The sequence below is a fragment of the Procambarus clarkii genome, chromosome 82, assembly GCF_040958095.1.
Source record: "Procambarus clarkii isolate CNS0578487 chromosome 82, FALCON_Pclarkii_2.0, whole genome shotgun sequence".
In the NCBI taxonomy this organism is placed as follows: domain Eukaryota; kingdom Metazoa; phylum Arthropoda; class Malacostraca; order Decapoda; family Cambaridae; genus Procambarus; species Procambarus clarkii.
In genome coordinates, this window is record NC_091231.1 from 6,070,275 (window position 1) to 6,092,945 (window position 22,671).

Sequence of the window (22,671 nt, forward strand, 5' to 3'; positions counted from 1 at the left end):
AAAACAGGCGTAAATATATAGCATTATATAGGGTAGAAGAATCTAAAAACAACAACAGCCGAAGGAAGGTCATTAAGGCCACCTTACATAACCAATTATGTTAGTGTATACTCTAATCACGTACATATTAATGACTTACGTAAATTCAATGTATGTGCAGGCGACGAATCACAACAACGTAACTGAATATATTATAACCCAACCACTTAACAGAACACGAACGTCCACAAAACTTATAAAGCGACTAACACAATGAAAAGCACAACGCTTGGTGTATATTCATAATCCTGCGTTCAATTTCTTCTTTCTAGTTTCTTATGTAAAATTTGCACTTATTCTTAATATTATCTATTGCTTTTATTAAATATTATTATTATTGTCATTATTGTTATTATTGGCATACAGCAGCAAAATTATTACTACACCGTACATACATAAAATTAATAACAAAGTTGTTCCATGCCAATACATTTTGGTATGGGACGTATTCACGGTGTAAAGTTCTACCTGAACGTCAGCATTGATAGTGTGAAGGAGCAATTGTTCACACCTTCGGATCTTATATACTGGAGCGTGTGTAACTTGCTCAGATTTTCTCATCCTGAAAATATTTTAACTCCGAAAAGGTCGCCACCATAGACAAATTGACTACACAGGGATTATCAGGGAGCGCTACAGTATTGACATCTTTAGCCTATTTGAAGGAGGCCAACTACTCCTCGTTCCTATTGGACATTCAGCCAAGAGGCTGGAGAGGATCCTTGGACGTGACTTGACCACCTGCCTCAAATTAGCTTATTCTTCAGCCGGTAGCCAAATAAAGGGGCCGAGAGGACTGGACGTATTGGGGAAAGCAGATCCCGAGGTAAACTTATTAATTACCTTATTGCACAAAGAAATCATTATTATTTTTTATTATTATAAATGAATAATTTATATAAATATGTAAATAAGTAATTTATAAACTAAGTAATTTATGTGTCAATCACTTACGATAAAGTTTTAGACTATGAATTTGGAATTTGAAGAAGTGGATTAGTTTGTGCTTGATTGGGACTACAACTTACAAAGCTCTTTTTAGTGCTAAATCTATTTGAATTTATTTTTGGACCATTTCCCTGAACACAAATTATCATAATGAATATTTCCGAAATGTCTGGACTAGAATACATCAGTATGCAAAGTGTTAGATAACATATAATAAGTTAGGGTTGGAATACTGTAAGTTAAGGCTTAGTATATTATAAGGTGGGATTATATTAATGTTATAAATGCTAAAGGTGTTAGGAAATCATTAATGTAACCTGTCATAATTTATGTGAAAACCTCAAAGACATTCGCTACATGTGGATGGATTGTTCTTGGATACAAACATGCAACTTAATAAATAATTACCCTGAACCATGGTTATCCTATCCACTTTAAGATAGTAATTTTTGCTAAATTAACAAATAAAGACATTAACATCGAAGAGCTTGTGACTGCACGAGTTATCTACGACTCTCTGGACGCTGACGTAGCGGCCACAGACACCCACTGGTTTAAGGAGATCGATGTAGCCGCCGCCGTAGGAATATGGTCCAGGATACGTGGCGTACAGGGCCCAGGAGCTGAAGTTTCCATTGGTAACGTTTGTAGAGCCCACGCGTACCTGTGGGGACATTATAGCCCAAGATGTAATACTGAAGAAGGAAATATTAATTTTTCTCTGCACTCTTGTCAAAAGTAGAAGGTACTCGGGCTGATGAGGCAATGTCAAAAATTCGATTAAGGACGTGAGGCAAAGGATATCCAACAGAGGAAGGAGGACGTAAAACACAAAAGACAGTCGAGGGAAAAAGTGAATCCAGGACTGAAGCGAAGGATGGGAAGCCAACATCAAGGTGGTGGTGGTTAAGGCATTGAAAACATCTCCATTTCACAAGAGAACTTAAGTAGGAACACTAAGTAGGAGAACTGTACGTCGTAACAAAGATGGTAGGAGAATACTGGTTGTTAGGAATTCTCAGGTATGCTTGGGTCGACCCAAGTACCTGACTGACCCGGGCTCTCAACACTTATATGATGGAGTCTCACATTACATACTATGTATGTCTCGCACATCTTTACATTACCTCGATGTCACGGAAGTATGGAGAGTCATCGGGCGCCCCTCGGGGCAGGAGCTGGATCCGGCAGATGCAAAAGACGTTCGCCAGGTCCAGCATCCACCACGGTCTCGTCCCTCCAGCAATCGATGAAAACCAGGTGGTCAGGTAGGCGTCTATTGCTTTACTCTGGTCGAAGTCGCTGTTTACGATGACAAAGATAAAATTAAAAAAAAAGTGGAAAGTGATAGGTTTGTGAGGATGTGACAGGCGGAAGTGACCATTTGGGGTGGAGAGAAATATTGTTCAAGCCCGTTAGTGTAACGAGATTTTAGAGCTAAGTTAATTGCGATTTAAATTATCAACATAAAACTTACTTGTTATTTAAAGAACTAATAATCTCAGACCAGTAAAATACGAGGCCGTCGAAATACCATCAACCATAATGAACACTGTCAGTAATTTAAAACATTGTCCAATAATACATTCAATATTATAATAATGTTAAATATTAAAATTATGATCAAAGCTACAGACTAGATCAGGCTCCATAAACCGCTGGGTGAGTCTCTGGGAGATGACCAGAACAACGTTTGTTATCTTCACACCACGTATTTCACAACTTTGTATTCTTCGCAAATTCAACAAAATATAAAACTGTTTACTTAGTTTACGCCAGGACTAATATGCAAATTGCAATAATCATTTTATTTAATACAAGGGGATTCAAGGGCTTTAAGTAATTGTTTTAGATTCAATCCAGTTAATTCGATGCTTTATATCACCCACACGACCGTAAGGTAGACTTTTGGCATTTTCACTGGAGTGGTCACTCCAGACCGACAACCTGAGCACAACTCCATAGTCTCCTGAGACTGATGGATGCCTACTAACTGTCCTTACAGTCTCGTGAATCGTGCAACCCAGCTATCTTAACCAAATGGCTATATCAATACATACGGACTATAAAAGCTGCTAGCGTAGGCGGTCTTGCCGGCGTGGGCGACCTCTTGAAGGGCAGAGCAATCTGGTATGTTGGTCAGCGTGTACCTCATGTGTGTCGCTCCTACTGCTTCACCAGCTCCTCCGACCGTGCACACGCCACCTTGGAGACCAAAATATGGGAAATTTAGTTAGGTGTTAATACGTTGTTCTGATCGTTGTCTGTATCTTAGTTCTGTTTCTATCCATTCTGTGATTGTATTCGCTCGTTTCTAATTTCGTTTTAAAGCTTAGATAGAGACCTGCTAAGAGATAAAGCCCCCAAGGAACCTTATCTGGGGTTGAACCAGTTAATCATACCAGAGTGGGGATCTCTGTGTTCTGTAAGGGCCACAGTAACCTGCTAGCCTCTGCTGACCTTGGAAGGAGAAGGTGAATCCTTGATGCATGGTACAGATGAGGGCGCACATGATCCTCGACATTGTGGTGAACTGGCTGGTGTCGTTGGCTAGGCACCTTATGGGCGTTTCTCCCATGTAAACAGTGGCAGCTTTCACGCCCACGCCAACTACCAATATCCACGCCCAACGCCAGCGTACCAGCAGCAGCTTGGCCATGTCCGCTTCGTTGTCCTCACCAGATGCTAGAGTATAAAATAATAAAACAATCCGTTTGATATTGCTACGGCTGGTCGGGGTCCCCATGACTCAGTGACAGGGGTCATGTTCTGACCCACACAACAATTTTTTTGGCACGGCCCACCGGCTAGGTGTTTCCGAAGGGCTACACTGGTCTCTGGAAAATGAGTAACAATTTCCTGCTATCAATACTTTGGCCGCAGTAACAAAACAGACACTCCATTCACAGCTTCAAAAGGCTTTCCCAACCACCCACTCATTTTCTAAACTAAATGAGTAACTATTATATTTTTGAAATTTCACACTTTCTGAACTCCTCTCCCTAGCGACCACTCACACGCAAATGTTAGACTATTTATTGTTATATATAAAAAAATAGATATAATAAGTTAAATAAATTGGTTTGGTAATTTTCTCCATACACAATAATTTGCCTCAGTAGCAAAATATATAATTCTTACTCTTTAAGGCGGAGCTCTTTCGATATCAACACTGGCGGGGACTCCTTGGCTTACTGATTGTGGGCCCTGTAGCCTCGCGCTGATGAAACCTGTTGTTGACCCGTGCGTCTTCTATTGGTCAATGGCTGCCATCCAAGACGTCTCCTATTGATCATTAGCTGCCATCTAGGAACTTAAGGTAGAATAATGGAGGTTCTTAGGATGGATTTAGTCCAGAACGTTTACTGGACTGAATTCCTACCATTTGTAAAAACAAAGGACATTCTTGATGTAAGTTTAACGTGAATTTCATAACAGAAATAATCTTAATACATATAAATTGAAGACCAAGTAGAAAAATATATTTAGCTATGGCAAATTTCCTTGGGATTAATTCCTTCGCATAGCAGAGTATTACTGATACACTTCGCTTTCTATATTATTAGCAAGAATGACATGCTAATTTACCTTGTATCGGAAGTCTAACAACCACAATGTTTTTCCTATTTTAATATTGTTATATCGACGCAATACGGATACTCATTCGTATTATAAAAAACCTGGAAGATTCTTAATAAGAATAAAGCTAAACTCACAACGTTCGCTCACAGAGGGAAGGCTTCTTCTGGGACAGAGGAAGTGCTTCTGGTAGCATTAGGCTCTGAAAGCTTGAGCCGCGTGTACATTGTGACGCTATGGTCACGCCACTTACCTCGTGCATACAATATATGTACTGTATATTGTGTTTTTTAAATAAAAAAACAGATTGTGTTTTTTTAATTTAAAATGTTAAATGTTGTTTGTATATGCACTATTGTGCATGCACAGTATTGACTTGTTCTTTATGGAAAATGTAGCAAATTGTGCACAGGATGTTGTATCAAAGTGTTTTCCCACTGTGAAATCTTTGTGAATATATACAGTACATTTTTTCTTGTACATTATTAAGAAAACAAATAACTTTGATGGGACTTAAAAACACTGAGTGACTGAGTGATTATTTGTATTTGGAGGTTAAGACTAATTAATAATTTACTTGCATCTGCCATTGTTTAGCCATGACAAAGTGATGAGGTGAGAATAACTTACATTATTATTCTATCGCTTATTTATTGTTTCACAACTACATTAATTACAGCCCATCCTCCAATAATGATAGTTCTTATAGCAACTTCAGTCATTGGTAATACGTAAAAAATGGAGTATTAGACCCAAAGAGTTCATATTTTTATATTATAAAATTAGCTCAAATAACAAAGAAAATTGAAGGTAACTAAACAACTACAAAGTTAATTAAAAACATGAACATTGTTGGCTTTAACAATTCAGTTTTATACGTTCAACCAAATAATTGCCAGTACTATAATTTTATGATTGAGTAATTGGTATATATACAGTACTCTGTACAGTACTGTGTACAATACTGTATACATGTACAAAAACAGTGTACAGTATTGTGTATTGTTCTCTCCAGGACTTCTTCTGTCTGGCACACATGCCTAACTGATCATGACATTACTGTCACATTTCTTTATACTATATACTGTAGCATTAAAATTAAATTTTTCAGTTTAGCTTTGTCAGTTAAAATTGACCATTAATGAGTAGAGTTAAAGTGCTATTTTGAAAGTAAAATCAAAGTAATTTAATCAATTTTTCATTCATTTCTTCTATATTATATAAAATCAAGGATTTACTGCATCTTAAGTTACACACTACTTACAGAAGCATTGGGGAAAGCGGAACCCAAGGTAATCTCACTGTAAGAATGAGCTTATTGTACAAAGATATCACATTAGCTTATTATTATTTTATTATTATTATAAATAAATAATGAATAATTTATAAAGATATGTAAATACGTAATTTATAAACAAAGTAATTTATGTGTCAATCACTTATGAATAAAGTTTTAGATTATGAATTTGGAATTTGAAGAAGTGGATTAGTTTGTGCATGAGTAGGACTACGACAACTTACAAAGCTCTTTTTAGTGCTAAATCTATTAGAATTTTTTTCTGGACCATTTCCCTGAACACAAATTATCATAATGATTATGTCCGAAATATCCTGACTAGAATATATCAGTATGCAAATTGAGATATAACATATAATAAGTTAGGGTTGGTATACTGTAAGTTAAGGCTTAGTATATTACAAACTGGGATTATATTTGTGTTATAAATGCTAAAAGTGTTAGGAAATGAGTGCAATCATTTATTCAAAAAACTCTCCCCCTTTATAACTCCTTTAAAAAAACTCACCTTCTTTAAAAAAAAAATCTTTTAAAAACTCTCCTCCTCCTCCTCCTCCTCCAGACATCACTCTGTACTCCTACTCAAATCTCTGAATATGTTAAATATTAAGTCACTGCACATACTCTCATGTGTGTTATATATATATATATATATATATATATATATATATATATATATATATATATATATATATATATATATATATATATATATATATATATATATATATATATATATAAAACGGAAAACTGTAATGTCACTCCTGACCTTAAAAGCTTCCTAGAAGGTTGTAACAGATCCCATGAGCACCACACCAGAAACAAATACCTATTTGATATTCCAAGAGTACGACTTGATCAAACTAGAAATACTTTACAAATCATAGGACCCAGAATGTGGAATGACCTTCCCAATCATGTTAAAGACTGTATCTTTCTCAACCAGTTTAAGATAAAAACTAAGTACTACCTAATTAACTCTATGTAACCTACCTCACCCCTAAAATGTCAACCCATGTCTACTATTTTAAACAATGCTGTTTGTTGACCAAATTGTATATTTGCTATTTTTTTTTGCCATGTTCCCTCCTTTTTTTATTTTCTCAACACAATTTATACTTTAATCTCAATTAGTATTAAGTTTTAGTCTTGGTGTTTTTCCTGCCCGAAACGCTTTGCGTAATAGTGACTTTAGGCATTGTATATACTAGCCCTCTCTTCTTTCTCATCTACATTAATCACCTTCCACATGCCTCTCAACACCTCAAACCAATTCTTTTTACTGATGACACAACCTTCATTTTCTCCAGTCCTGACCCCTCTTGTTTTAAATGACACAGTGAATACTGAATTAAATAAAGTCCATCTTTGGCTAACTGCCAACAAACTCACCCTTAAATTTGACAAAACTTTCTATATTTTGTTTGGCAATAAATCCTCAAATAAAATTAATATAATAATAAATAATACCCAAGTTAGAAAGAAAGTAGATGACAAATTTCTTGGTGTTCTCATCGACAACAAGCTGAATTTCAAGGGACACATTCTAAATATATCACAAAAAGTTTCTAAAACTGTTGGCTTTCTTTCTAAGATCAGATATTATGTACCACGTCCTTCCCTGGTGACGCTCTATTACTCTTATCTATCCTTATCTCAATTATGGTATTTGTGCTTGGGGTTCTACTACACAAAATCATTTACGTCCTCTAATTATTCAACACAAAGTTGCTATTAGGACAATATCTAACTCTGGCCCCAGACAGCACTCGGTACCCTTACTCAAATCTATGAATATGTTTGATATTAAGTCACTGCACATCCTCTCATGTGTGCTCTATATATTTAAAACTCTGAAATGCAATGTCAATCCTAACCTTAGAAGCTTCCTAGACGGTTGTGACAGAACTCATGGGCATCACGCCAAAAACAAATACCTATTTGATATTCCAAGAGTGCGACTTAACCAAACTAGAAATGCTCTACAAATCAAGGGACTTAGAATGTGGAATGACCTCCAAAATCATGTTAAAGGCTGTACCTATCTCAACTAGTTTAAGAGTAAAACCAAGTACTACCTAATAAACGAATCCACAAGGGCCGTGACGAGGATTTGAACCTACGTCCGAGTACATCCCAGACGATGCCTTAATCGACTGAGCTACGACATGACCATGACGTCATTGTCAATTCTTTTGACCATGTCGTATCTCAGTCGATTAATTAAGGCAGCGTCTGGGATGTTCTCGGACGTAGGTTCAAATCCTCGTCACGGCCCTTGTGGATTTGTTCATTTGATGCATCACGCTATTGTGATTTCTGTGTGTAATCAAGTACTACCTAATTAACTCCATGTAACCTACCTTAACTCCTAAATGTCAACCCATGGCTTGCTTTTTTTAAACAATGCTGTTGGTTCTCCAACTTGTACAATTGATGATTTCTGCCATGTTCCCCCTTTTTTTTTATTCCTTTTTTCAACACAATTTATACCTAATCCCAATTACTATTAAGTTTTAGTCTAAGTGTTTTTTCCCATACCTTGCCGGAAACGCTATGCGTATTAGTGGCTTTAGGTATTGTATGCACTAGCTCTTTCTATTGTGACAATAATCTCCTTCAAGAGATTGAGCCTGCTCTTCCCTCTACAAATACGTCGCAACATACTATATATAACTACTATCGAAGAAATGTCCAACAACGACAACAACACCAGCAAGGTTTGCCAGAGCGCAAAACGTTGCAGCCAGGGACACCTGTTCAGACTCAAACCGCCAAACTACCTGTTGATCGCTACCGGCTCCGCTGATTGGTCGCCGGCCGGGCTGCAACTGCACTCCACCCCCCCATACTACTTGATGTCTGGGGTCGCCACGACCTCAGACCTCAGAATATTCTGTGCTTTCGCAGTTATCACTCCTCCCGGCTAGACGTTAGCGTGTACTGAGAGAGGTGGTAGCTTAAAGCCAATATTCCAGCACCTCCCTTTAATTTTGTGTTGCACTTCTTGTTATTTTATCTTAACGTATCTTTTCATTGTGTCATTTAATTATTCTTATTATTTTGATTGATTGATTTTATTATAAGAATTTGTTTGTCCATTTTTTCATGTTTTGATTTATATAACGTAATTAAAATTTCATTGTTAAAGTTTACTTGTGTTTTGTGTGTCTTCTCCTTACCTTACCACAGACGAAGTTCCAGTTTTTCTATTTTTTTTTTATAACTATGTGACGAGGCCATACCCCAAGCCTTAAACAGCCGAACACCAACGCGTTACCGTCAACATAAATACAACTTTATGTTTGCAAATCATCTATGTATGTCATTTTCCTGAATAAAAACATTGAATTTTAATTTGAAATCCTTAATGTAACCTGTCATAATTTATGTGAAGACCTCCAAGACATTCGCTGCATGTTAATGGATTGCTCTTGGATAAAAACTTGCAACTTAATAAATAATGTCTCTGAACCATGACTATAATATCTACTCTAGGATAGTAATTTTTGCTAAGTTAACAAATAAAGATATTAACATTGAAGAGCTTGAGACCGTACGGGTTATCTACGACTCTCTGGACGCTGATGTAGCGGCCACAGACACCCACTGGTTTAAGGAGATCGATGTAGCCGCCGCCGTAGGAATATGGTCCAGGATACGTGGCGTACAGGTCCCAGGAGTTGAAGTTTCCATTGGTAACGTTTGTAGAGCCCACGCGTACCTGTGGGGACATTATAGCCCAAGATGTAATACTGATGAAGGAAATATTAATTTTTCTTTGTACTCTTGTCAAAGTAGACGGTACTCAGGCTGAGGCAATGGCAAAATTTCGTTTAAGGACGTGAGGCAAAGAATATCCAATAGAAGGAGGAGGACGTAAAACACAAAAGACAGTCGTGGGAAAAAGTAAATCCAGGACTGAAGCGAAGGATAGGACGCCAACATCAAGGTGGTGGTGGTTGAGGCATTGAACACATCTCTATTTTACAAGAGAACTTAAGTAGGAACACTGTAAGTAGGAGAGCTGTACGTCGCAACAAAAAAAGGTAGAAGAATATTGATTGTTAGGAATTCTCAGGTATGCTTGGGTCGACCCAAGTACCTGATTGACCCGGGCTCTCAACACTTATATGATGGAGTCTCACACTACATGCTATGTATGTCTCGCACATCTTTACATTACCTCGATGTCACGGAAGTATGGAGAGTCAACGGGCGCCCCTCGGGGAAGGAGCTGGATCCAGCAGATGCAGAAGACGTTCGCCAGGTCCAGCATCCACCACGGTCTCGTCCCTCCAGCAATCGATGAAAACCAGGTGGTCAGGTCGGCGTCTATTGCTTTACTCTGGTCGTAGCCGCTGTTTACGATGACAAAGATAAAATTAAAAATGTCGAAACTGATAGGTTTGTGAGGATGTGACAGGCGGAAGTGACCATTTGGGCAGGAGAGAAATATTGCTCAAGCCCGTTACTGTAACAGGATTTTAGAATTAAGTTAACTGCGATTTAAATTATCAGTATAAAACTAACTTGTTATTTAAAGAACCAATAATCTATTTATTTTATTTATTTATTTATTTATTTATGCATATACAAGAATGTACATAAGGAATGTGAGGATACAATTATGGTAATTACAGTCTTGTAAAGCCACTAGCACGCGCAGCGTTTCGGGCAGACAAGTCGGACAATCTCGGACAAGTAAAACACGAGGCCGCCGAAATACCATTAACCATAATGAGTACTTACGGTAATTTAAGACATTATTCAGGAATACGTTAAATATTATATAAATATGTTAAATATTATAATTATGATCACAGCTACAGAGTAGATCAGGCTCCATAAACCGCTGAAATGACCAAAATAACGTCTGCTGTCTTCACAACAGTATATATTTCACAACTTTGGATTCTTCACAAATTCAACAAAATATAAAACTGTTTACTTAATTTAGTCCAGAACTAATATGAAAATTGCAATAAGCAATATATATTTAATACAAGAGGATTCAATGGCTTTTAGTAATTATTTTATCTCTCACACGACAACGAAGTAGACTTTTGGCATTTTCCTGATGCTATTATTATTATTATTATTTTACACATGTGGGTTCAGGAGCAGACGGCTTTTAACTCCTGTTAGCTGGCAGAGAGCTTTTTCTTACCATAGCTCATGCTAAGCCCTACCCTGCTAGTTTCCCTGTAACATGACCAGCTAATTGGCTAACTACCAGGTACCTAATTATTGTGAGTGAACAGAAGGGAACAGCTAAGGACTGGTGCCCAGTCAATCCTTCGTGGCCAGGACTCAAACCCAGACCAAATCGTTATCGATTTCTTATATAGATACGATGAAGACACTAGTTCACTTTTATATATTTTAAGATATATACAACTTTTGCTTAAATAATGCAAGATATTCTTGTTTGATAAGTATATGTATCAGAAAGAATATTACATATATGATGTGTTTCCTACTAATGCGCCTTGCATGAATAGGAAAAAGTGAAGAAATCAGTTTAGGGCCTCTATATTAAACGGCTCACGGTTTAATTCTCAAAACTTTGAGTGACAAATTTAACAAAACAATTTTGATTGGTTTAAAAGTGTTAGTGTATAAATTTTGCATACTGTCCGCAGCATTCTTTTCACATATATTATGCATAACATTGGACACCTTACAGACCAGCTGGCCAGGTCGTGTAAAGTAACTCGCAGGATCGATTAATTTTTTCAGGCGTTAGACATATTCATGATTAGGTTTGGGTGGATATAAATAGGAGCCGTCTCGTATGGGCCAATAGGCTTTCAGAAATTTCCTTAATTATTATGCTCCTAAATGCCTTTACAGTCTCGTGAATCTTGCAAGCCAGCTATCTCATCCTAGAGGCTATAACAATACGTACGTTGAATAAATGCTGCTAGCGTAGGCGGTCTTGCCGGCGTGGGCGACCTCCTGAAGGGCAGAGCAATCTGGTATGTTGGTCAGCGTGTACCTCATGTGTGTCGCTCCTACTGCTTCACCAGCTCCACCCACCGTGCACACGCCACCTTGGAGACCAAAATATGGTCAATTTGCTGTCAATATTTTAGTTCTGTCTCTATCTATTCTGTGTTTGCTCGTTTCTAATTTCGTTTTAAAGCTTAGATAAAGACCTGCTAAGAGATAAAGCCCAAGGAACTTTATCTGAGGTCGAACCAGTTAATCATACCAGAGTGGGGATTTCTCTTTATGTTCTGTAAGAGCCACAGTAACCCATACCAGCTAGCCTCTGCTGACCTTGGAAGGAGAAGGTGAATCCTTGATGCATGGTACAGATGAGGGCGCACATGATCCTCGACTTTGTGGTGAACTGGCTGGTGTTGTTGGCTAGGCACCTTATGGGCGTTTCTCCCATGTAAACAGTGGCAGCTTTCGCGCCCACCCCAACTACCAGTATCCACGCCCAACACCAGCGTACCAGCAGCAGCTTGGCCATGTCCGCTTCGTCGTCCTCACCAGATACTAGAGAATAAAATAATAAAACAATCTCGTTTGATATTGCTACGGCTGGTCGGGGTCCCCATGATTCAAAAGGAAACAACGTGACAGGGGTCATGTTCAGACCCACACAACTATTTTTTTGGCACGGCCCGCCGGCTATGTGTTTACTAGGCTACACTGGTCTCTGAAAAATTAGTAACAATTTCCTGCTATCAATACTTTGGCCGCAGTAACAAAACAGAACTCCATTCACAGCTTCAAAAGGCTTTCCCAACCACCCACTCATTTCCTAAAGTAAATGAGTAACTATTTTATTTTTGAAATTTCACACTTTCTGAACTCCTCTCCCTAGCGACCACCCACACGCAAATGGTAGACTATTTATTGTTATATATAAAAAGAGATAATAAGTTAAATAAATTGGTTTGGTAAATTTCTCCATACACAATAGTGTCTCAGTAGCAAAATACATAATTCTTACTCTTTAAGGCGGAGCTCTTTTGATATCAACACTGGCGGGGACTCCTTGGCTTACTGATTGTGGGCCCTGTAGCCTCGCGCTGATGAAACCTGTTGTTGACTCGCGCGTCTTCTATTGGTCAATGGCTGCCATCCAAGACGTCTCCTATTGATCATTAGCTGCCATCTAGGAACTTAAGGTAGAATAATGGAGGTTCTTAGGATGGATTTAGTCCAGAACGTTTCCGGGACTGAATTCCAACCATTTGTAAAAACAAAGGACTTTCTTGACAGAAGTTTAATGTGAATTTCATAACAGAAATAATCTTAATACATATAATTTGAAGACCAAATAAAGAAATATATTTAGATATGGCAAATTTCCATGGGATTAACTCCTTTGCATCGTAGAGTATTACTGATACACTTAGCTTTCTATATTATTAGCAAGAATGACATGCTAATTTACCTTGTATCGCAATTCTAACAACCACAATGTTTTTCCTATTTTAATACTGTTATATCGACGCAATACTGTTACTCATTCGTATTATAAAAATCCTGAAAGATTCTTATCAATAAGATTAAAACTAAACACACAACGTTCGCTCACAGAGGGAAGGCGTCTTCTGGGACAGAGGAAGTGCTTCTGGTAGCATTAGGCTCTGAAAGCTTGAGCCGCGTGTACATTGTGACGTTATGGTCACGCCACTTACTTCGTGCATACAATATATGTACTGTATATTGTGTTTTTTAAATAAAAAACCAGATTGTGTTTTTTTAATTTAAAATGTTAAATGTTGTATGTATATGCACTATTGTGCATGCACAGTATTGACTTTTTCTTTACGGAAAATGTAGCAAATTGTGCACAGGATGTTGTATCAGTGTTTTCCACTGTGAAATCTTTGTGAATATATACAGTACATTTTTTTCTTGTACATTATTATGAAAACAAATAAATTTGATGAGACTTGTTAAAAACACTTGGAGTGATTATTTGTATTTGGAGGTTAAGACTAATTAATAATTTACTTGTATCTGCCAATGTTTAGCCACGACAAAGTGATGAGGTGAAAATAATTTACATTATTACTCTATCACTTATTTATTTTTTCACAACTACATTAATTACAACCCATCCTCCAATAATGATAGTACTTATAGCAACTTCAGTCATTGGTAATACGTAAAAAAGGAGTATTAGACCCAAAGAGTTCATGTTTTTATATTATAAAATTAGCCCAAATAACAAAGAAAATTGAAAGTAACTAAACAATTTAATCTAACCTGCCCAAGCAATCGTAGGCCTAATTTAGCACACATTTGTTATATTAGGCCTAGGAATGTTTTAAGTCATTTGCATGCCCTCTACAAAGTTAACACAAAACATGAACATTGTTGGCTTTAACAATTCAGTTTTATTCGTTCGACGAAATAATTGCCAGTACTATAATTTTATGATTGAGTAATTGGTATATATACAGTACTCTGTACAGTACTGTGTACAATACTGTTTACACAGTATTGTGTATTGTTCTCTCCAGGACCTCTTCTGTCTGGCACACATGCCTAACTGATCATGACATTACTGTCAAATATCTTTATACTGTAGCATTAAAATTTAATTTTTCAGTTTAGCTTTGTCAGTTAAAATTTATCATTAATGAGTAGAGTTAAAGTGCTATTTTGAAAGTAAAATCAAAGTACTTTAATCAATTGTCCATTCATTTCTTCTATATTATATAAAACCAAGGATTTACTGCATCTTAAAACGTACTGTCTATTCGGAAGATGCGTTGCTGGACATAATCCAGAACACAAGTAAACTCAGTGTACACACACTTCTCGATGCGATTCACTTGCATTAAAAAAAAATAATAATAATAAAAAAAAATAATAATAATAAAAATAAATAAATAAATAAATGAATAAAACTACTACAAAAATATAAAACCAAAAACCCTTTGTTGTGCTATCAGAAGTGTAATTACCCTGATGTTGCTAAAATTAATCTCCTTCAGCCAACTCCATCGGCTCTAGTGCTTCAAGACACCAGCTAGGTCACAAACACTAGCCCCACCCCAGCCAATGTACTGACAACCCAACATAACACATACGCAAACAAACGACATACACACATGTCAACCCATGGTGGACAGGCCACCGAACTTTCAAACCTCCTCTCTCTACACCCGCATCCTCTTCCTGAATTTCATCTCCCCATCCCTCTACCTTCCCCATCCTTTCCAATCCCTTTGGACATCAAAGCGAAAGGCACTCTTGTGCACCAAACTGTAGAATTATTAATGTTAAAAAATGTTTCCTGTAACTATTATATTTTAATAAATCTGATTGCACTACATGCTTTAGTTTCTGCTAGAGTAGTCACCCCTGCACCCATAGGCGTAGTTACAGTAATTACCCATAAATCACGATAAACAGATTCAGGCAAATAAAACTGATAGGCCAACAGTCCATTGTTGATGCGACGAAGTGCATTGGATTGTTTAACTAGCGCATCAAAACTGTAACTGGCTTAGCTAAATGAATTGTGGGGTTCAGTCCCTGAGCCCATTATGTGCCTCTGTAACCCTTTCCACTACCACCTATAGGATGGGTATGGGGTGCATAATAAATGAACTAACATAAAAAAACTAATCTAACCGTCATAGGATCCAGTGTTACCTTATGGTTTACCCTAATTTACATAACCTAATTAGCATTAACCAATTAGGCTCAATTAAAAACCATTTAACTAATGGTTTACCTTAGCGTAATTAAGGTTTATTATTATGTTATGATAAAGTAAACCGTTAGTTAAGAGCTCTTTAATTGATCCTAATTTGTTAATGTTAATTAAGGTTTATTAGGTTCACATTAACAAATTAGGCTCAATTAAAAATACAATTATTTACTGAAAACTAATTTCCAATGTTATTTTCCTATAAGTAAATGTCTTGAAATTGAATAATTAACGGCATAAAAAGAATCATTCCTCACCCCGCTGGTACGCTGAGGGAGAACTATCAACATCAAGGGCCCAAGGCTTCTCAACACTCTCAACGCTACACGTAAGGAGCATAACTGGCTGGCCTCTCACAATGTTTAAAAGAGAAATCGACAAACACCTCCAAAGAATACCTGATCAACCAGGCTGTGACTCATGAGTCAGGCTGCGAGTAGCCGCGTCAAACAGCCTGGTTGACCAGACAACCAACCGAAAGGTCTGGTGGGAGACCGCGCCGCGAGGCCATTGACCCCGGAAGCTACACAAGGTAGACCCCCCTCCCCCCAGGACCCTGCTCGAGTGTCATGCATCTTGTCATGTTCCATTTTTTTCACAGCCTTGTTCTCTGTTAATAGTTGGCAAATACGGCCTCTATAGGTTATCACTTATGTCTAATAAATGTACCTGGAACATATACTATGTTATTTTTATCAGAAGAAATTTAAATGTTTTTTGTGGCACAATAAAATCTTATAACCTTTTTGTGTTAAAATCAAAACACTTATTAATCTTTATCTAATATTGAAGGTGTTTTCGTGCACCAGAGACCCAAAGAGCAGCAGGGTTTAAAAATCTTTTATATTTAAAAAGTTAAATTAATTTTCAAACATTTCGAGTCAAAATCATGATCTTGGCTGTAAATGATAAAAAATAGACTTTAGATAATATTTGTTAGTACTCATGAAAACAGGCGTAAATATATAGCATTATATAGGGTAGCAGAATCTAAAAACAACAACAGCCGAAGGAAAGTCCTTAAGGCCACCTAACATAACCAATTATGTTAAGTATACTCTAAATCACGTACATATTTAGTGACTTACGTAAATTCAATGTATGTGCAGTCGACGAATCACAACAACGTAACTGATTATATTATATCCAAACCACTCAACAGAATACAAATAAACACGGACTTTCTGATACGTCTAACACAACGTAGATTACAACGCTGGGTGTATATTCATAATCCTGCGTTCAAATTCTTGTTTCTAGTCTTTTTATGCAAAATTTGCACGTATTCTTAAAGTTATCAATTGCTCTTATTAATTATTATTATTGTAATTATTGTTATTATTGTCATATAGCAGAAAAATTATTACTACACCGTACATGCATAAAATTAATAACAAAGATGTTCCATGCCAATACATTTTGATATGGGACGTATTCACGGTGTAAAGTTCTACCTGAACGTCAGCATTGATAGTATGAAGGAGCAATTGTTCACACCTTCGGATCTTATATATTGGAGCGTGTGTTACTTGCTCAGATTTTCTCATCCTGAAAATATTTTAACTCCGGAAAGGTCGCCACCATAGACAAATTAACCACACAGGGATTGTCAGGAAACGCCACAGTATTGACATCTTTAGCCTATTTGAAGGAGGCCAACTACTCCTCGTTTCTATTGGACATTCAGCCAAGAGGCTGGAGAGGATCCTTGGACGTGACTTGACCACCTGCCTCAAATTATCTTATTCTTCAGCCGGTAGTCAAATAAAGGGGCCGAGAGGACTGGACGTATTGGGGAAAGCAGAACCCGAGGTAAACTTATTAATTAGCTTATTGCACAAAGAAATCACATTAGCTTATTATTTTTTTATTATCATAAATGAATAATGAGTAATTTATAAAGATATGTAAATAAGTAATTTATAAAACCATTAATTTATGTGTCAATCACTTACGAATAAAGTTTTAGATTATGATTTTGGAATTTGAAGAAGTGGATTAGTTTGTGCTTGATTGGGACTACAACTTACAAAGCTCTTTTTAGTGCTAAATCTATTAGAATTCATTTTTGGACCATTTCCCTGAACACAAATTATCATAATGAATATTTCCGAAATGTCTGGACTAGAATATATCAGTATGCAAGTTGTGAGATAACATATAATAAGTTAGGGTTGGAATACTGTAAGTTAAGGCTTAGTATATTATAAGGTGGGATTATATTAATGATATAAATGCTAAAGGTGTTAAGAAATCCTTAATGTAACCTTTCATAATTTATGTGAAAACCTCAAAGACATTCGCTACATGTGGATGGATTGTTCTTGGATACAAACATGCAACTTAATAAATAATTACCTTGAAACATGGTTATCCTATCCACTTTAAGATAGCAATTTTTGCTAAGTTAACAAATAAAGACATTAACATCGAAGAGCTTGTGACCGTACGAGTTATCTACGACTCTCTGGACACTGACGTAGCGGCCACAGACACCCACTGGTTTAAGGAGATCGATGTAGCCGCCGCCATAGGAATATGGTCCAGGATACGTGGCGTACAGGGCCCAGGAGCTGAAGTTTCCATTGATAACGTTTGTAGAGCCCACGCGTACCTGTGGGGACATTATAGCCAAAGATGTAATACTGAAAAAGGCAATATTAATTTTTCGCTGTACTCTTGTCAAAAGTAGACGGTACTCAGGCTGAGGAGGAAAGTGCAAAAATTCGTTTAAGGACGTGAGGAAAAGGATATCCAACAGAGGAAGGAGGACGTAAAACACAAAAGACAGTCGTGGGAAAAAGTGAATCCAGGACTGAAGCGAAGGATGGGAAGCCAACATCAAGGTGGTGGTGGTTGAGGCATTGGAAACTTCTCCATTTCACAAGAGAACTTAAGTAGGAACACTAAGTCGGAGAACTGTACGTCGCAACAAAGATGGTAGGAGAATACTGGTTGTTAGGAATTCTCAGGTATGCTTGGGTCGACCCAAGTACCTGACTAACCCGGGCTCTCAACACTTATATGATGGAGTCTCACATTACATACTGTGTATGTCTCGCACATGTTTACATTACCTCTATGTCACGGAAGTATGGAGAGTCATCGGGCGCCCCTCGGGGCAGGAGCTGGATCCAGCAGATGCAGAAGACGTTCGCCAGGTCCAGCATCCACCACGGTCTCGTCCCTCCAGCAATCGATGAAAACCAGGTGGTCAGGTCGGCGTCTATTGCTTTACTCTGGTCGAAGTCGCTGTTTACGATGACAGATAAAATTAAAAAAAAGTGGAAAGTGATATGTTTGTGAGGATGTGACAGGCGGAAGTGACCATTTGGGGTGGAGAGAAATATTGCTCAAGCCCGTTAGTGTAACGGGATTTGCGATTTAAATTATCAACATAAAACTTACTTGTTAATTAAAGAACCAATAATCTCGGACCAGTAAAATACGAGGCCGTCGAAATACCATCAACCATAATGAACACTGTCAGTAATTTAAGACATTGTCCATTAATACATTCAATATTATAATAATGTTAAATATTAAAATTATGATCACAGCTACAGACTAGATCAGGCTCCATAAACCGCTGGGTGAGTCTCTGGGAGATGACCAGAACAACGTTTGTTATCTTCACAACACGTATTTCACAACTTTGGATTCTTCGCAAATTCAACAAAATATAAAACTGTTTATTTAGTTTAGTCCAGGCCAAATATGCAAATTGCAATAATCACTATATTTAATACAAGAGGATTCAATGGCTTTTAGTAATTGTTTTAGATTCAATCCAGAAAATTCGATGCTTTGTATCTCCCACACGACCGTAAGGTAGACTTTTGGCATTTTCCTAAGCCCTTTTTTTTTTTTTTTTACACATGTGGGTACAGGAGCAGACGACTTTCAACTCCTGTTAGCAGGCCGAGAGCTTTTTCTTATCATAGCTCATGGGAAGCCATACCCTGCTAGTTTCCCTGTAACATGACCAGCTGTACCCAATTATTGTTGGTGATCAAAACGAACAGTTAAGCACTGGTGCCCAGTCAATCCTTCGTTTCCAGGACTCTAACTGAGACCAAATCTTTATCATCTCTTATATAGATATGATGAGGACACTATTTAATTTTTATGTTTTTAGATATATACAACTTTTGCTTAAATAATGCAAGATATTTTTGTTTGATAAGTATATGTATCAGAAAGAATATTATATTTATAATGTATTTTCTAATGCGCCTTAGAGTAGCATGAATAGGAAAAAGGGAAGAAAGCAGTTTAGGCCCTCTACAGAAAACGGCTCACGGTTTGCTTCTCAAGTGACAAAACAATTTTATTGGTTAAAAATTATGTGTATTTATATTTTGCAAACTGTCAGCATCACTCTTTGTGATGAACCTCTGGTGATGAACTACAAGTTACACGAGTTATTTATACACACATATAACATTAGACGGGCCGTGTAAAGTAACGCGGGATCGATTGATTTTTTCAGGCATTAGATATAATACATAATTAAGTTTGGTTGGATATAAATTGAAACCGTCTCGTATGAACCAATAGGCTTTCCGAAGTTTCCTTAATTATTATGCTCTTAATTATATTTCCTTAATTATGCTCGTTGTTGCCTTCAGTCTCGTTCTGGCAGTTCCTGCCAGAACGGCGCTGGAACCAATCGTATTGGCGTTTGCCTTTCCATTGGAGACTTTCGGCGCCGTGGAGATGGGGGGAGGGGACGTGCTTCATGGGTGACGGCTTCTCCCCCGTATCTGCCTACCCTGGCTTTGCGCCCTGGAGTGGTCACTCCAGACCGACAACTTGAGCACAACTCCATAGTCTCCTGAGACTGATGGATGCCTACTAACTGTCCTTACAGTCTCGTGAATCGTACAACCCAGCTATCTCACCCAAATGGCTATATCAATACATACGGACTATAAAAGCTGCTAGCGTAGGCGGTCTTGCCGGCGTGGGCAACCTCTTGAAGGGCAGAGCAATCTGGTATGTTGGTCAGCGTGTACCTCATGTGTGTCGCTCCTACTGCTTCACCAGCTCCTCCGACCGTGCACACGCCATCTTGGAGACCAAAGTATGGGAAATTTATGTAGGTGTTAATACGTTGTTCTGATCGTTGTCAATATTTTAGTTCTGTTTCTATCCATTCTGTGATTGTATTCGCTCGTTTCTAATTTCGTTTTAAAGCTTAGATAGAGACCTGCTAAGAGATAAAACTCCAAGGGACTTTATCTGGGGTTGAACCAGTTGAACCACTCTGGTAATTATACCAGAGTGGGGTCTCTATGTTCTGTAATAGCCACAGTAACCCATACCAGCTAGCCTCTGCTGACCTTGGAAGGAGAAGGTGAATCCTTGATGCATGGTACAGATGAGGGCGCACATGATCCTCGACTTTGTGGTGAACTGGCTGGTGTCGTTGACTAAGCACCTTATGGGCGTTTCTCCCATGTAAACAGTGGCAGCTTTCACGCCCACGCCAACTACCAGTATCCACGCCCAACGCCAGCGTACCAGCAGCAGCTTGGCCATGTCCGCTTCGTCGTCCTCACCAGATACTAGAGTATAAAATAATAAAACAATCCGTTTGATATTGCTACGGCTGGCCGGGGTCGCCATAATTCAAAAGGAAACAACGTGTCAGGGATCATGTTCAGACCCACGCAAAGATTTTTTTGTCACGGCCCACCGGCTAGGTGTTTCCGGCGGGTTACACTGGTCTCGGGAAAATGAGTAACAATTTCCTTCTATCAATACTTTGGCCGCAGTAACAAGACAGACACTCCATTCACAGCTTCAAAAGGCTTTCCCAACCTCCCACTCATTTCTTAATGTAAATGAGTAACTATTTTATTTTTGAAATTTTACACTTTTTGAACTCTCCCTAGAAACCACCCACTCGCAAATGGTAGACTATTTATTGTTATATATATAAAAAAAAGGATAAGTTAAATTGGTTTGGTAACTTTCTTAATACACAATAATTTGCCTTAGTAGCAAAATACATAATTCTTACTCTTTAAGGCGGAGCTCTTTCGATATCAACACTGGCGGGGACTCCTTGGCTTACTGATTGTGGGCCCTGTAGCCTCGCGCTGATGAAACCTGTTGTTGACTCGCGCGTCTTCTATTGGTCAATGGCTGCCATCTAAGACGTCTCCTATTGGTCAATAGCTGCCATCTAGGAACTTAAAGTAGAATAATGGAGTTTCTTAGGATGGACTTAGTCTAGAACGTTTACTGGACTGAATTCCAATCATTTGTATAAAACAAAGGACATTCTTGACAGAAGTTTAATGTGAATTTCATAACAAATAATCTTATAATTTGAAGACCAAGTAGAAAAATATATTTAGATATGGCAAATTTCCATTGGATTAACTCCTTCGCATCGTAGAGTATTACTGATACACTTCGCTTTCTATATTATTAGCAAGAATAACATGCTAATTCAGTTTGTATCGCAATTTTAACAACCACAATGTTTTTCCTATTTTAATAGTGTTACATCGACGCAATACGGTTACTCATTCGTATTATAAAAATCCTGAAAGATTCTTAACAATACGATTGAAGCTAAACACACAACGTTCGCTCACAGAGGGAAGGCGTCTTCTGAGGCAGAGGAAGTGCTTCTGGTAGCATTAGGCTCTGAAAGCTTGAGCCGCGTGTACATTGTGACGTTAATGGTCACGCCACTTACCTCGTGCATACAATATAATACATATAATATAAGCAGGCGATGAGTCACAATAACGTGGCTGAAGTATGTTGACCAGACCACACACTAGAAGTTGAAGGGACGACGACGTTTCGGTCCGTCCTGGACCATTCTCAAGTCACAATCGACTTGAGAATGGTCCAGGACGGACCGAAACGTCGTCGTCCCTTCAACTTCTAGTGTGTGGTCTGGTCAATATATAATACATACAATATAATACCGTGCATACATATATATATTATATATATATATATATATATATATATATATATATATATATATATATATATATATATATATATATATATATATAATATATATATATGTATGCACTGTATTATATTGTATGTATTATATATTGACCAGACCACACACTGGTCT

General features: G+C 37.7%; 3 protein-coding genes across 4 annotated transcripts; all 3 read right to left on the bottom strand.

Annotated features, from left to right (window-relative positions):
• Positions 1 to 978: 978 nt before the first annotated feature.
• On the bottom strand, positions 979 to 4,255 carry LOC123764455 (uncharacterized). Of its 2 annotated transcripts, XM_045752321.2 has the most exons (5): positions 4,129 to 4,255; positions 3,448 to 3,672; positions 3,048 to 3,192; positions 2,115 to 2,289; positions 979 to 1,651 (listed from the first exon to the last, which is right to left on the bottom strand). In XM_045752321.2, the coding sequence occupies exons 2-5, from the start codon at positions 3,644 to 3,646 to the stop codon at positions 1,445 to 1,447; spliced, it is 726 nt and encodes a 241-aa protein (XP_045608277.1). In that variant the 5' UTR covers positions 3,647 to 3,672; positions 4,129 to 4,255; the 3' UTR covers positions 979 to 1,444. The 2 variants fall into 2 exon arrangements, with proteins under 2 accessions (XP_045608277.1, XP_069171798.1); XM_069315697.1 differs by lacking the exon at positions 4,129 to 4,255 and having other exon boundaries at positions 3,448 to 3,773.
• Positions 4,256 to 9,245: 4,990 nt separating this feature from the next.
• LOC138358194 (uncharacterized) lies at positions 9,246 to 16,746 on the bottom strand. Its single transcript, XM_069315698.1, has 5 exons — positions 16,646 to 16,746; positions 12,149 to 12,373; positions 11,775 to 11,919; positions 10,050 to 10,224; positions 9,246 to 9,587 (listed from the first exon to the last, which is right to left on the bottom strand). The coding sequence occupies exons 2-5, from the start codon at positions 12,345 to 12,347 to the stop codon at positions 9,381 to 9,383; spliced, it is 726 nt and encodes a 241-aa protein (XP_069171799.1). The 5' UTR covers positions 12,348 to 12,373; positions 16,646 to 16,746; the 3' UTR covers positions 9,246 to 9,380.
• Positions 16,747 to 17,408: 662 nt separating this feature from the next.
• LOC123764218 (uncharacterized) lies at positions 17,409 to 21,806 on the bottom strand. The gene is made up of 5 exons (XM_069315699.1): positions 21,586 to 21,806; positions 20,903 to 21,127; positions 20,486 to 20,630; positions 18,635 to 18,809; positions 17,409 to 18,171 (listed from the first exon to the last, which is right to left on the bottom strand). Exons 2-5 carry the CDS (start codon positions 21,099 to 21,101, stop codon positions 17,965 to 17,967), a joined length of 726 nt encoding a protein of 241 aa, XP_069171800.1. The 5' UTR covers positions 21,102 to 21,127; positions 21,586 to 21,806; the 3' UTR covers positions 17,409 to 17,964.
• Between the last annotated feature and the right edge of the window lie 865 nt (positions 21,807 to 22,671).

Bases quoted from the DNA above. Each gene is read 5' to 3' on its own strand.
- LOC123764218 (XM_069315699.1), bottom strand. From the start codon at position 21,101: ATGGCCAAGCTGCTGCTGGTACGCTGGCGTTGGGCGTGGATACTGGTA. The intron at 20,631-20,902 runs GTCAGCAGAGGC...TTGGTCTCCAAG, and splicing joins ATTCACCTTCTCCTTCCAAG to ATGGCGTGTGCACGGTCGGA. The intron at 18,810-20,485 runs GTATGTATTGAT...CATCGTAAACAG, and splicing joins GCTAGCAGCTTTTATAGTCC to CGACTTCGACCAGAGTAAAG.
- LOC138358194 (XM_069315698.1), bottom strand. From the start codon at position 12,347: ATGGCCAAGCTGCTGCTGGTACGCTGGTGTTGGGCGTGGATACTGGTA. The intron at 10,225-11,774 runs GTACGTATTGTT...CATCGTAAACAG, and splicing joins GCTAGCAGCATTTATTCAAC to CGGCTACGACCAGAGTAAAG. The intron at 9,588-10,049 runs GTAATGTAAAGA...ATGTCCCCACAG, and splicing joins CATACTTCCGTGACATCGAG to GTACGCGTGGGCTCTACAAA.
- LOC123764455 (XM_069315697.1), bottom strand. From the start codon at position 3,733: ATGGGGACCCCGACCAGCCGTAGCAATATCAAACGGATTGTTTTATTA. The intron at 3,193-3,447 runs GTCAGCAGAGGC...TTGGTCTCCAAG, and splicing joins ATTCACCTTCTCCTTCCAAG to GTGGCGTGTGCACGGTCGGA. The intron at 2,290-3,047 runs GTATGTATTGAT...CATCGTAAACAG, and splicing joins GCTAGCAGCTTTTATAGTCC to CGACTTCGACCAGAGTAAAG.